Source organism: Porites lutea, chromosome 9 (genome assembly GCF_958299795.1).
Source record: "Porites lutea chromosome 9, jaPorLute2.1, whole genome shotgun sequence".
Taxonomy (NCBI): domain Eukaryota; kingdom Metazoa; phylum Cnidaria; class Anthozoa; order Scleractinia; family Poritidae; genus Porites; species Porites lutea.
The window spans coordinates 5,666,429-5,680,843 of NC_133209.1; the positions used below are offsets into that span (position 1 = coordinate 5,666,429).

Consider the following 14,415-nt stretch of genomic DNA (forward strand, 5'->3'; position numbering starts at 1 on the left):
CTAGTTTCGCCGCGAGAGGTGGCCGTCCAAAACATTCGTACAGGAGAAATTTGAGGAAAATTAGCATTACAAGACTTGTCTGTGTAAACAAGAGATTTCGTCTGGAACCGATACTTTTTTTTAACCGATCCGTTCTTTCCCTGGTCTTCTGCACAGGCGTTTTCAGTGTCGTCACGCAAAGCTCAGACGACACTGAAACGGCTGTGTAGCAAACTTCTGTTCTAATTTTTACTGTAAGAGACGAGTTGTTGTTGATGTTAACGGATTAGGACCGATTAGCATTAAAAAAAAAATAAAAACCAGACGTGCGTTGATCATAGCTGATTAGCCGCTAATTATCTTAGGTTGGGCTAATGACAGACTTAATTCAACTAGTTTCCGTTTTAATGAAATTGTACTGCTAATTCTATGTGGAGGGTCTAGCGGCTGCCTCGATAATTTATGACATACTTTTGAGCTCTGTAACACTTACTTTTAGGAGTTTTATCGCTAAAACCTCATAAAAACACATGAAACACTACATTTCTGACTGTTTAACTCGAAACACTAAAACAAATGTGGGCAGATTATTAAAACAGTAAACAAAAAATCCCATTTAGAACCCATAAGAGTGCAAAAACGATTCTATTTCCCAAAAATTTTCAAAAACAATCACTTTGTATATTCTTAAATAATTATTCTTATTTATATTATTATATTCTTATTTATTTTTTGTTATATTCCTAAGTCATTTTATTGTAGGATCTTCTGTTGATTAATTTTTTGCTGTAATTTCCACCCATTTCGTGACCGACCGCTGTCGTCTTTCTTTCGATCAGTCTTTAGTTAACGTTTTCAAGAGCCGATGTTTTCCATCTGCACAAAATATTTAAGATCATGACGGATAACACAGTTTTCCTGTATATAATTGCGTTTATATCTAATATTTTTTAAACTTCTTTGGTGTTTGGTAGTGAAATAACCAACCAACACCTTCAGCGATGGTTGTGCGTAACATTTTCGCGCCATTTACAAAACTGGTTACGGGCCATATAGCCACAGCGATTTACAAAAGCTGCAGAAAACAGAAGGTCGCGGCGTCTCGCCAACATAAACAGTTTCGCTATTTGACGTTTGTGAGTGTTCGGACTGTGTTTACTTTCTCTTCAGGAACGTGAAACACGAGCAAGGAAATTATTGATATGTTTTTATTAATTCCGTAGAATTTTGAATTGGTTTCTCGTGTTCAAGTCACTGCACTGGGTGTTCTAATCCAGACCATCAATTAAACATAAGTAGATTTTCGAACAGCAATAGTCAATCGCTTTAAATATGTTTTGATTGATGGCTTTTTAAAGGCCCTCTTATTTGAGATTATGATCTGGGCGTCGTGCATTTGATTCATCAGTGATAGACGGCGTTGTCGCGGGCTATCTCTTCAGCAAGTTGACATTTTGAGTGCCCCGCCCACTGAGAATGAATCACATATGAAACACTTGTGTGGATTTAAAAAAAAACCTCTTTGACCTCGATTGAGCTTAGATCTGAATTTTCGTTTCGCCCTGTCGATCGACCATTTTTGCGTTATTTCAAAGTTTCTTTCTTTGTACTTGGAGTATTGGATTCTGTTAGTTTCCAGCACTGACGCGTTATAAGACCGTGTCATCTTAAACCAATCACAAAGCGCGGTACCGCCGTTGGAAAGACTAGCTCGCTTGAGTTCTGAATCATTTCGTGTAGCAACCAGACGAACTAAAATGACCGCCAGTGTGCAAGCAAACGTGAGTAAATTTGGGTATTTTTGTTTTGTTTTTTGCGTATTTAAGATTTCCGGGGTGTAAAGAATTAAGCTTAAGCGCCTAAAAAGGTGCCCTCAAAATGGTCCAGCGTTGTCTGGTTAGCGCCGTCTTTAACATAACGCCGCCTAATCATCGATGTTACTAAACCATCTTTTTTGGATTAGACAGATTAGAATAGGAAATAATCACTTGTAGTTGAGAAATATGGGTTCTCCTGTTTGAAAATGTGTCCCACTGTCTGTTTATTTAATAAGCAAACGATATCATTTTGAAGATTGTATGCATTAGCCTTTTTTTTCCCTTGATGTACGCTTGATCCTGTGTGCATGTGACGTGTTGCGCAATTTTAACAGTAGTTTCAAAAATGTGTAGATCTGATTGTTAAACGGTTTTGCGGTCAAATCTAAAAATCTGCCTGTTTTCTCTCTTCCTCTAGATCCCGGACGGGCAGGAAATCTTTAACCGTGTATTCATAGGAGGTTTGTCAAGAGAGGTACGTTTACACCCTTCTTTTCTCGCTGAAGTTATCCTGTTTCTGTTCATTGAACGAATCTTTTTCCGAGGGTTCATCGTTCGCGTTGCGCTTTAATCTTCCTGATATAGTACGGAAGGCTTAAATTTGTGTCTTGACGATCACGGATGTTGCAAACGTGCGGTTCCAGGAAAATTTTTGTCGCGAAAAGTGTAGAAGCGACCACCGAAGATGCACATTCCAGAGCGGTCGTTATTCGTTTGAATTTATGAGCGACTATGACTCCTTTGTAGTAGTCTCAGGAGATGAACAATTTCAAGCATTTCTGCTTCTTTCTGTTTTTGGTTTCTATTATTTTCATTTTATTTTACTTTAGTATCAGTAGCTTTTACCGCCAATCTGCCAGATACAAATGCTGAAAGGATAAACAGCGATGTTTTTCAGCATGTTTCAACCCCATTTTATCAAAATCGCATAGTCAGCCAAAAGTGCTTTTGAAGATGTGATTCTCGCTGAAAGGAAAGTTTGAATCTGTTTGTTTTATCTAGTAGATGTTTTGCATTGTGGAGGAGGAAAAGTGGTTTCACAGCTTTTTCATTTCCATTGATGTAGTTATTTTGCTAAAAACGCGCGCTTTTCAGATGAATCTGGTTGCTTCGAGTAACGAACACTTCGTACATTTATTTGTGTCACTCTAATTTTATTTCATTTGTTGCTTTTTTCCCCTCTTTTCCAGACGAGTGAGCTAGAATTGGAAACGTTTTTCTCATCATTTGGGGAAGTTGTAGACGTAAGAATAGTCTGTGACCGAAAAACGGGTTTAAATAAGGGGTAAGTTTAAAGTCAATCTAATCTTTTTGGTTCTCGTATAAGCTTACTTAGAAACCTTGACTTATTTAGTAAAAAGTGTGTTTCCATGTTTTTATTCCCTTATTCTTTTATTGCTATGATTTTTTTTTTAAATCCACCTTGCTTGCAAGTTACATGTAGAGCCAATATGGATGGTTTTGTATGAAATGGAACTTTGATGCGATCGATCGATCCCTTGCCTTTAAAGCAAGGTTTTTGAACAGAAAAACATCTCCTACCGAAAACATTTTTGATAAGAAATGTTCTTTGAATTGAGTTCTGATAGTCTTAAAGCCGTCTTTAGATGTATCGGCTGAATAATTTTGAAGTTGTAAATTTCGTCTATTATGATATGGTATCGCTCGGTCGGGAGAAAGGTGAATTGAGCTTCTTGTAAATGTATTAGCTCTCACTGAGTTTAGAAATCACCGTTTTTACAGTTAATTTAAATTTCTAAGTCACAGCCTTCTGCTAGAATTTTTTTGGCACTTTCATGAACGTCTGGCGAGGAAAACAAAACGCAACGAAACGATTACGGCTTTGAAAATAGAAGAGTGCAGCACGTTAACGTCTGGTTCCTATGTTGAAGTTTTCAATGTCTGTACACTCTTGATTAGCGCAAACGTTTGTAGAGCCACATTACATTGCATGATCGAATGTTTGCGAGAGTAGGTTCAAACTTAATTAAATTACCAGTGGTTAGAACGACGAGTAAACAAACAGTGAAGCTTGCATTAATCTAAAACGCCCACAGAACGTGCCACATGGGAAATGTATTTCCGTATCCTTGAACGTAGTAGCAAAGTTTTAAGTTCCAGGATAAAGGCAAACGTGAGCCTTGAAGTCGTAAATGAGTGTTATCAAGCTTAGCACAAAGTGATAATTGGCCTTGTTAGTTTGATTATTCCTCACGATGTATTTTGCCCTCAAGTACATGGCAGCTGTTGGGTGGTATAATACCTTATCATACAATCCAAGATGACAAGGTTCGGATCCACCCTAATCTCAGATCCTTTCTCTGATTTTGTGATGTGTTGTTAGGGTGGTTCCCTATTCTTAGACCATAATAATATTTTATAATACCTTCCATGGAGCTAATTCTCCCCTTCCCCACACCCCAGGGGGATTTGCCAAACTACAGCAGAAGTAGTTATAAAAGGTCCTTTCTTGAGTCTTTTTGGCCAATGTTTTTCCTCAAATTTATTCTTGTTAGTATAATTTTCTAAATGCACAAATTTTTTACGTTTGTTATGGCCTAACTACAGTAATTTTAAAGTTGGAAAATTTTAAGTTTGTTAGTCTGTAACCACTGTGGGGGAGGAGGAGGGGAGGAGAGGGGCATACACAGTCACCATTTGTCGTGACAAAAAAAACATATTGGCCATCTATTCTATGTTTATGTGTTCCCTTACTAGTATCAGATGTACAGTTCATCTAGATCACATATCATATCACTTCAAAAACCAAACGTTGTACCTCCTAAAAGGCAGGGAGGCAGCTACTCAAGACTCAACAAATGCAAAGCTGTCAGCATTTTCATGAAACGACTTGCTTTTGAATGGGGGCTTTGCTTTAATGTTTGCCTTAAGGGCACACTTCTCAGTGTGTCAAGCAATAAAATGAATTTACATGCATGGCAACAGATGATTATTTTATAACAGTTGAAACATTTTTACTTAGTTTAACAGTTTATTGTCAATAACTGATCCCGTCAGTTCACAGTTAGGCCTTGTCTGATTATTGAGTATTTCTCTTTTGCAGCTATGGGTTTGTCACTTTTGCGACAACCATCGCACGTAATGAACTTTTAAAAAAGGTATAAGTTTTGTTCTTTAAATATTCCTCTCTGTTTATTCTAAATTGGGTGGATTACGACTACACTATGTTTTTATTAGTTTTTTGTTTTTGTTTTAAACACAAAACAGCGTAAAGACCCAGGGGGACATTCAACCAAGTATTAATTCAGGGATGCGCTGCCTCAGAGTTTAACCCCTTAATGACCTTTTGAGTGGAAAAATAGTGAATTTCTGTAAATTGGTCCCTAAGGCTGAAAATGTCACTGGGAAACAATTTTTCGGTTCTGTTATTGTAACACCACAGTAACAACCCAGTACCAGAAAGGATCGTTACTGTGAAATCCTAGGGCTTGCCTTTCACCTACCTAGTTAACAACTTTTGTGTCTCATTTCACTGCTTGAAAGTCACTGTCTTGCAGTGTTCTCCCTAAATTTTAGCACAGCAGGTTAGGGACAATTCATGGCCAGTATGGCAAAAATGTGTGTAAGAGGCACACTTTCCTGGGGGTAGGGGGGAGGGGTAGTGGTGTGAGGAACATGGCCCTCCTCTTGCTGGGTTTTTTTTGCAGTACCGGTTTGGGAGGCTTATACATGGAGGGGCTTATTTTCCGAATTTTACGGTATTTAATTTTAGTAAACCTTCAGGTGGTTGCAGTTGGTAAAAAGTGTTGCTTCAGGTGGTAAATTTTACTGGTTACCGCCTCAGAAGGAGAACACTGGTCTTGTAAATGTGAATAAATCACCAAATTATGCAGTCTTCTCGGCTTTGGCCATAAAATGCATCTGTTTAGCCCTTCTGGTTCCTTTTAGACCAAAATCACAGATTTCCCTACCCTTGCTTCTACAAATGAACGTGAACCCTAAATAAGGGACCCTGTATAGGTCACTAGGAAGTAAACCCCACCCCAGCTGGGGTTTGCTCACTGTGTTAAATGCAAGTTGGAACAAAATGCAAATCATGGTCTAAGTAACTAATTTGTAGTTGTTTTTATTAGTTTGTGCAACATAATACTAATATTACCACTTTTTCTAAATTTAGGGAACAGTTGATTATAAAAATGGAAGAAAACTAAGGCTGCGTAAAGCCGTAAAAAAGGAGGTATTCATTTAAGCAATAAATAATTATTATTATACTTTATTTCTCTTATCATCCTAATGTTGTCTCAGAGATTACAGATTTTACTGGGGGCAAGGTAGACTAGAAGGCAAGGTGAACGGAAAATAAATTTTCTTTACCCTTTGGACCAGGAGTCAGTTTGAAAATATGATAAAACCAAATAACTTCAACCTTTCAAGCAAAAAAGTAGGGTGTTTCCCTGTTGTTCTGACAACCACAGGGTTGTCAGAAAGTTTTGAAGTAGATGGCTGTGTTGTCAAAGTAAGCGGCCGGTCCAGGGATATTTTATTTAAAAAACGTCATCCGTAAAGAAATGCCAAGCAGAGTAGCCAGCCGATACTAATCAAGTAGGTGGTGATTTTGACCAGCAGCCGGATACTTTTGACAACCCTGAACCAAAATCTCATTCATTTGTATGTGTGTATGTGTGTCAAGATGGTTGGATTCTTGGAGTCTTTTTTTTCTGCCTTTTTATATGGACTGAGGGAATTTAAGGTCCAAGAACAAAAAAGAATGAAACCAATGGCTCGCCATCTTGACCAAAAAGGATCTTTTTACCCTTTTTTTTTTTTTGTTAAAGTAAACATAGCAGGGATTCCTGAGCATTAATGAACCCAACATTTACTTAATTTTTTTATCTGGGGAAGCCACAACTAGTTGCAAAAATGTTGAGACATTCCAATGAAAAACCGGCCTTTCGTTACTTCAAATCGCTGCTAGTTGCACGTCTGTGATATACAATACTGACCGGCCCTCCCCCCCTTCCCTTCCCTTTCATTCTAAGTTATTCCACCAAGTATGGGCTTGTATTGCTAGCAACTTTGAGGGGAGGAGGGGGGGGGGATCACAAGCACAAGATCATGGACAGGCCATTTAAGCAAAAATGAGGGACAGTGTCTCAAGTATTTTTGCAACTGATTGCAGCTCTATAGAAAAAAAGGCTTCAATTGATTATTCAGCGCAACAGGACTCTATGACTATCTAAGTATATTTTGTATTTTATTTTATTGTAAAAGAATTAATAAGCACACATATGATTAAAGTTTTTAGAGGTTGGTACTAAACAAGCTGTTTGTGTTAACTTTAGTTATCCAGCCAGTTTTTGGCAGGAGAAAGCTCATCACAAAATGGAGGTTAGTATTTATAGGTAAAATTAATTTGCTAAAAGTGTACAGTATAGTTTTCATTATAAGACCTGCAGTTAATCCGTGGCTCCACCTCTGGTTTCCCCTCGAAGCATTATTAATGCCTGAGGAAAGAGTGCTGAAGCTCCTATCGATAATGTTTACGTATAAGATCTGGGTAGCACCTCTGATTGCAGGCATGGATCCACACCGGTTTCAACTATTTTTCAAAAATTGGTCAGATTTTTCATAAATAAATATATTTTTGAAGGAAAAAAATTTTCAAGGTTAAACTCTGGTCAATATCCTGTCTGAATTACTCAGAAACCCAGGAAAGGTGACTTAAGGGAGACAAAATCCAAATATTTCTCGGGGGTGCATGCCCCCTGACCACCCTAGAAGCTTAATTGTGCCTTTGGTGCTTGTTTAGGAAATTGGTCACGATTTATCCTAGATCTGCACCTCGATTAGTTGGGAAAAATCTGTCCCTCATAGATGTACAACAAATGAACTGGGTTTTGACCCTGAAAAGATGTATCAAGACTTTGACTCTCTTTTCAACTATTGTTTTTTTAAAAACTATTCATGGAATAGTGTGGAATAATTATTCCCCTCACCCTGACTGTATACGGGGAGCCTACGCCTGAAAGGGGTACCTATTTTTGGGCTTCAGGGTATACTATACAGAAGGGTGGGGATTTCACTAGTTAAAGTACACAACAGAGTCGGGAAATCTGTCATTTTGGTCTGTATGTTTTATGACCTGTAAGTTTTAGGGCTATAGGTGGATTTTATGGCTGTGAAAAAACCAAGAGAAATTTGTAGTTTTGTGATTTATTCATACTTTAAAGAGAGTGCATAGGGGTTAAAACGGATGTGAAATTGTAAACTAGGCATGTGAAAGGAGTACCATTCGTCAGTGAAAGGGATACGAAAGGGGTACTGTTTCTGTAAAATAAAGGGGTAAGGGGTTGGATCTCGGGGCGAAACGTCCCCATGTAATTATATTGGGTATTGTAACTGTAGCTAACTCCTTTTTTTTTTCTACAGCTGTTATGGCCCAGCAGATTGTGTTGGTTCCAGTAACAAATGAATTTTCAACCTACCAAACTCCTGTTTCCGTAAGTTTCATGTGTGAGTGATCCCAGGTTATTATTATGATGGGCAACTGAAGAATGTGCAAAATCTGTCAGATGAAAATGTTGTCATCTTTTTTTTGTTTTGGGTAGATTCCGCCACCAACCTACTATCAAGTGCCAACAGCACAAACTTGCCTACCTGCTGTCTGTGTTCAGGTCTGGTTTTTTTTCTATACTCCTGCTTATTAAAGTTCATAAATTAATAACTCTGACTTTCGAGTCTTATGGTATCACCAAATGAAATCTTTTCAGCAGTACTTTCACATGGTACTGTTTGTATTAGATATATATATATAAAGTACATCTAGGATATTAAAACTTTTATGTCTGTTGACAAAATAGGTGGTGTGACCATTGAAATGAAACCTCCTCAGCATTGCGCTTTCTCATAGTTCTCTTTGTGACGTAAATGCACTTCCAACTCTGATGAAATCTTATGAGTTGGCCGTTCAAAATAAAACCTTTTTGGCGATTACGTTCACAAGGTACCATGTATGTTAGTAGATATAAAAATATTCGGCCTTTGCTTTACTGGCAAAGACCAGCCATAAACATTACTGGAAAGGAGTCAAAAACTATAAAGTGTCTGAGAACGTTCATACCAGAGTAATTATCCGAGGAGAGAAATTGTTTGGAAAATGTCTAATTTAAACTTTCCTCTTACCATTTGACACACGTATAAAATGACCACGTTATGGGGTTTTCTTCACGCATGTTCTGGTAGTCTGCTACACAGCCGTTTTTAGTGTCGTCACGCAACGCTCCTAGTGGGGAGGAGCGTTGCGTGACGACGCTAAAAACGGCTGTGTAGCAGACTAATGTTCTGGTGGCACAAGAATCAACTTGCTCCATTTGTGGATACATTGCAGCTTACCCAAAGGGGGGAGGGAGGGGACACTTTTCAGGGTACCCTGGTGATCACACTTGCTCCTTTATAGAGCCCCAATTTACAGCCCCGCGCTTCCGTTCAGAATTAAAGATGGCGGCTTGCTACACGAAAAAATTAGCTCCTTTTATAATGTGCCTGCACTATGAGCCTACAGTTGAGCTAGGCACAGAGAAGATGAGGGATGCACAGAACGCGCCCTGAGGACTCCATCTTGACCTCATGCAGCTTTGGTCAATACTAATCGTGTGGTTGTCTTCCCTTTGCAGACAACACAGCCGTCATATACTACTTGTGTGCCTTCATACAATACTTGTGTCTATTACTATTAATTTTTACCGAGGTAAGTTAACAAATACCTCGTTAATCATCGGATTTTCGCGTTCGAAGAGTTACCTCAAAACTTCCTGGCCGTGACTCATGGAAAGTATCCCCGCCAGAGTTGGTTTTTTTCCCATTTCGTAGATCGAAAAGGGACGTCAATAACAAAAATAATCCAAACAACGTGCAACATCCACGCACGTGCAAAGTGCAACACGCTTTTTAGGACATTTCTTTGCTATCACTACACGATGGAGGACTTGAACATTCGATTTTTTCCTTCTTTGTAAACTTGGGTATGGTCCTTAAGAATTCAACTCCTGGAAAATTCACCAGTATTTGACTCTTCAAGCGGGCCGAAATTATCTTGAAAGAGTTTGAAAAAGCGCGAATTCGTCTTAATGGTGGTGTTTTCGTTGCCATCGCCAGCTGACGATGTTGACTGTCTTTCTTTTGCAGACTAAGCCCCCGCAAGAAGTCGTGCAGCTTAAGCTTACTAAACTTCGTTCACAATGGATGTTTCTGTAGCCTATTTAGGCAGTGCTATTTTCTTGAGAGGAACTTGCGTATTTATTTTTGCAAATACTAATTAAAATCCCGTCAGGTTATTTGCTGTGTTATCTTTATTAAGCACGTCTTTCGAGGGCATTGTACTCGAGGAAAAACTAGCTCGTTTATAGATCTTTATAAACTTTCAGTTTTGACCTCATACTTAGAAGCCTGTTTTAACGGTCTTTGACTTCGGCAACGTTGTCCTAATATTCTCATGACATATTTGGAGAGATGAGAGACTTTCGGGTCAAAGTGAGTCAAAGAGCGGCGACATTTCCTTGGCCATTATTTTGTCCGCACCCGTGAAACAGGGTCTAGGGTATCAACGAATGAAATAGGGAGGAAACTTCGAACGAGACAGTTTAAACTGACTCGCGTTAACTTTTCTCCTTTTTGGTAGTTTGTTTTGGTGAATTTTAAGTTTTAATAGGTTTTGCGTCTCCGCCTGGGAGAAAAGCGCTAGTTTTCCTCGAGTACTTAAAATTAGTCATTTAATTTTTTTAAAAAAAGTGATACCGATGATTAGTGATTATTCTATTCTATGAGAAAATTACGAGAGTACCTTAAGAATTAAGGTGTTGTTGTGTTAACTGTGTTAACAAAATTATGAAATGCAGAACAGTACAAAATCGTAGTTTTTCTCAACAAGTTTTTCAGCTTATATTAAGAGTGTTAAGCGGTCGATGGCAACAGAGATATGGTAAATTTTGAACGGATTTTTTCGAGGAATTTGTTACGGCTTCTCTACTGAGAATGAAAGATTTCGCTGCTGTTTCAAAAACGTCTCTTAAAGTCGCAACATTTTCTCGCCTGGTTTTCACACTGGAAGATGAAAGGTTTCACTTAAACTTCTTTCTTTAACGCGATGTTTCCGCTGATTTTTTTTTCTGCCGTACCGGAAATTAAATTGAGAAAAACTACAAAGTGTATTAACGCTTTAAGCTGACTGCGAATACTGACATGAGTAGTCAGAAATCGTTATCGCTGGCGCTGAATTTTAGGCTTAGAAGGATCAAGTTTTATGCTTATAGCAAGTGATTATATTACCTTGACGATAAAACTTGTTAGGTAGTTTCAACGATGCAAGTATCTTTTTCATTGTTCAAGGACTTTTGAATAAAATTTTGTACACTTTTTTTAAGAATTTTTACATGCATACAGGCTTTCAATACTTTTTTACGCTATTTGTAATTTTTTTTTTGGTGGGCGAACGTGAGTTCCAATAAAAAAAAGTTTGCAAGTCCATATGCTGTTTAAGTTTTTCTTAACAGCGCGTTGAAGGTAAATTCAATATGATTCCTTGTTTCGCTTTTACAGTGCGACAAGACCGACTACTATATACTGGACTACTGTAGGGCGTTTTCACCTGACGCCATGGCGGCCATATCAGTGTTCCAAAACGATAAAAGGGTCATGAAACGGCGGCAATGTTGGTATCCCAAACGAATCCTGTGGGAGTTGAACTCTTTTCTTATGTAAAGACTTTCTTTTGTTCCAATACATTTGCATAGTTGCTGGGCACGTGAATGAAAACGCTCTGTAACCGAGGCCACGTAGACAAAGTTGATTACAGAAAAAGAACAATGCATTCCTGGAAAGTTGCAATCAACAACATGGATCGAAATCAACCAATTACAACCTGCTAGCCTGTGTTTATGGGGGAAAAGGGGAAAGATGGAAGCAAAAAAGGGAGAGAGCTGGAGGAGAGAAACCTTCCTTTCTCTTCTCCCCTTCCCCCATCCCCCATCTAAAATCTCCTCTCTCCTAGCCCCTTAGGAAGGCCTGATTCTCGGGCTACAGCCTGCAGACGCGACCTTTAAAGCACGCGTTTCCCAAGAGAGTGAATGACGGTAGAAAAAACGAAAACTTTAGTTTAAAAAGGAGGGGTCGTGATTTTATCGACAATCGTAGCCAAGAAATTGCTCGCGGATGACGAAACAACCGCTTGGGTCAAACAAATATGTCTCCTGGGTGTTACATGTAAAGTTTCGAATACACAAACGTGATTGTCTTTTGAAACATTTTGCTTTCTTGAAAAACGTGTGCCATCAATATGGACTTAATCATTTTCTCATACGTGTATTTTGTTGAGCTTTTCCCAGAGTCTCGTTATTCATGATTCAAAGATTCATGATTCTTACATGTTTTGTAACTATGATTCATGATTCCGCATCCACCCCCGATTCAGGTACAAGACAAGACAAGATGATTTATTAAACTCGGCTCTGATCCGTCCTGGATTCCTTTTTCAGTAAGAATTGGATTCCGGATTTCAATCATTACCTAGACTCGACTACTAGACTCCGCTCTGGTGGGAATTGTAAAGGAGACCTCGCTGCTTGGTCCCCCAAAAAGACGACTGGACGCATGAGTTTGCTATTATCGATTTCCGCTGGATTCCGGATTCCAAAGCCCTGGATTCTGGGTGACAAGCAATAATTTCCGGATTCCGGTATCCACAGTTTCGCACATGGGGCGATAAATTCCATTTCCACTGCACATAGTTGGTTTGCATTTCATTAAAAAAAGTACTGGTTTTTCGGAGCTCCCAGCCATTTTTTTCAAAATGGCATGTTTGCACAAAATTGTAGTGTCAGATCAATAAACTGCTTTTATTTTTACAGAAGAGAGGAAGAAATCCGTCTCGTTGTCGTTAAGGAGGAGAACTTCAAGTCGGTGACGGGAAACGGAAGATCTTCATAAGTATTGGAATAAACATTTCGAAAAGCTAAGCTATACAAAAACGGCAGTATTTTGGCCTATGAAATTATCCGAAAATCACAAGAACAATCAAAAGTCGTGCATGTTCTTAGTAATAGATTTGGAAAATCTGATTTAATTTGTCAATCACAGGACTGATAAACAAACAAACTCAAGAGGTACGAGTAGATTCGAGCAACTTCTTTGACTTAGGACGACGAAACCTTTGGTACAAGGACATGGGAAAACGAAATGTTCCAGCAATTCATCTCGACCTTTAGGTATTTGATTTTCAGTTTTTAACTGAAGTAAAGGATTGTGACGTTTTATAACTATACAGTCGACTCACACTTAATGAACACCTCTATAAGAAGGACATCTCTGTAAACGGACACCTAGAATTGGTTCCTGCCTTTCTTTACTTCCTTTATTTGACTCTCTATAAGACGGACACCTCTCTTTACGTGTCCGTCTGAGAGATCGAGAGAGTCTTGACAATATTTTTCATCTCTCTTCCAGGCTTCCGCTCGCTAAACGGTAACGTGCTACCGCTAGCGGCTAAAACCTAATCCTAGACCGCGCTGGTCGCCAGGTCGCATTATGATTAATTAACCAGGTATTTCTTTTGCGTTATTTCGCTATTAGGACTAGGAAAGAAGAAAAAAGCTTAGCCCCTGCCTTACAGGGGTGAATGGGCGGGACATTTACTCTTTCCCTTCACTGCTCTTTCCATCCCTTGTCAGTCCAGTCTTTCCGGTGGCACTTTTTTGCTTTCTTGTTCGCAAAAGACAACTTCAATTTAAAATATAATTTCGAAAAGAGCAAAAGTAGGCTCGATTACCAGCCGCTGTTCGGGAAAATGAGCCCACACTCATCAAAGACCGGACCCGGGAGACGGTGGAAATCGAGCCTAGAGCAAAAGTAGTCTGCTATAACGGTATTAAGCATAATAGAACTGAACGCATAAACAACAACGGAATCTCATCAGATAACCAACTTTCCTTCATATTTCTTCGCCATGCGGTTGTTGTTTCTCAGAGCTCGCGTTACAAATAAGGGGAGGAGCTGTGAGCTTTTGCTCAGTACTGAGACTGAGATCTGTTTTTGTTCTTTGCTAATAACGTTCCTTATTTCAGACGATGCAAAGATTTCCCTTTCAAATGATCATTATGGCAAAAACTCACGCTAGCGATCAACGTGAACCTGAATTTTTGCCGCATACTTCTTTTCTTGCCCATGCAACGACGACGGCGACGGCGTCGAAAACCTCTCTTAAAAAGTGAATTGGCGCTGCCTCAAACTTTATCGCGCTTATTCAGTCTCATTTAATTCGTCAAATGTTGGCAAATTTTTCTGGAGTTGAATTCTAAAGGATTGTACCAAAGTTCAGGAAAAGAAAAAGAAAATTGTTGTTTGTGTTCCCCTCCGGGACAAAACGTGAAATTTGGCACTTTCACGTAGTAGTCAGGGGTGATGCATGTCCAAAGCCAATCTAAACCTATTGGTTTTTGCCGTTCTCGTTGTCTTTGCAATCGTCGTTGCTTAAGTTCCCTATTTCCCCAGTATTACGGGGGTTAGGCAAAACCCTGGGCAAAAGCTTCTAGTAGAAAAGGTAGCCTTTCATTTAGTGTATAAAGGACGGTACATTCCGTATCCCCGGAGGGGGTACTGCCATATATGG

General features: G+C 39.0%; 1 protein-coding gene across 1 annotated transcript; it reads left to right on the plus strand.

The window, feature by feature from the left end:
• The first annotated feature begins 735 nt into the window (after positions 1 to 735).
• Positions 736 to 11,162, plus strand: LOC140947765 (protein boule-like). The gene is made up of 10 exons (XM_073396952.1): positions 736 to 1,760; positions 2,215 to 2,271; positions 2,987 to 3,081; positions 4,861 to 4,915; positions 5,935 to 5,994; positions 7,100 to 7,145; positions 8,187 to 8,257; positions 8,366 to 8,431; positions 9,431 to 9,504; positions 9,942 to 11,162. The coding sequence occupies exons 1-9, from the start codon at positions 1,737 to 1,739 to the stop codon at positions 9,491 to 9,493; spliced, it is 537 nt and encodes a 178-aa protein (XP_073253053.1). The 5' UTR covers positions 736 to 1,736; the 3' UTR covers positions 9,494 to 9,504; positions 9,942 to 11,162.
• Positions 11,163 to 14,415: the final 3,253 nt, after the last annotated feature.

Bases quoted from the DNA above. Each gene is read 5' to 3' on its own strand.
- LOC140947765 (XM_073396952.1), top strand. From the start codon at position 1,737: ATGACCGCCAGTGTGCAAGCAAAC. The intron at 4,916-5,934 runs GTATAAGTTTTG...TTCTAAATTTAG, and splicing joins GTAATGAACTTTTAAAAAAG to GGAACAGTTGATTATAAAAA. The intron at 7,146-8,186 runs GTTAGTATTTAT...TTTTTTCTACAG, and splicing joins AAGCTCATCACAAAATGGAG to CTGTTATGGCCCAGCAGATT.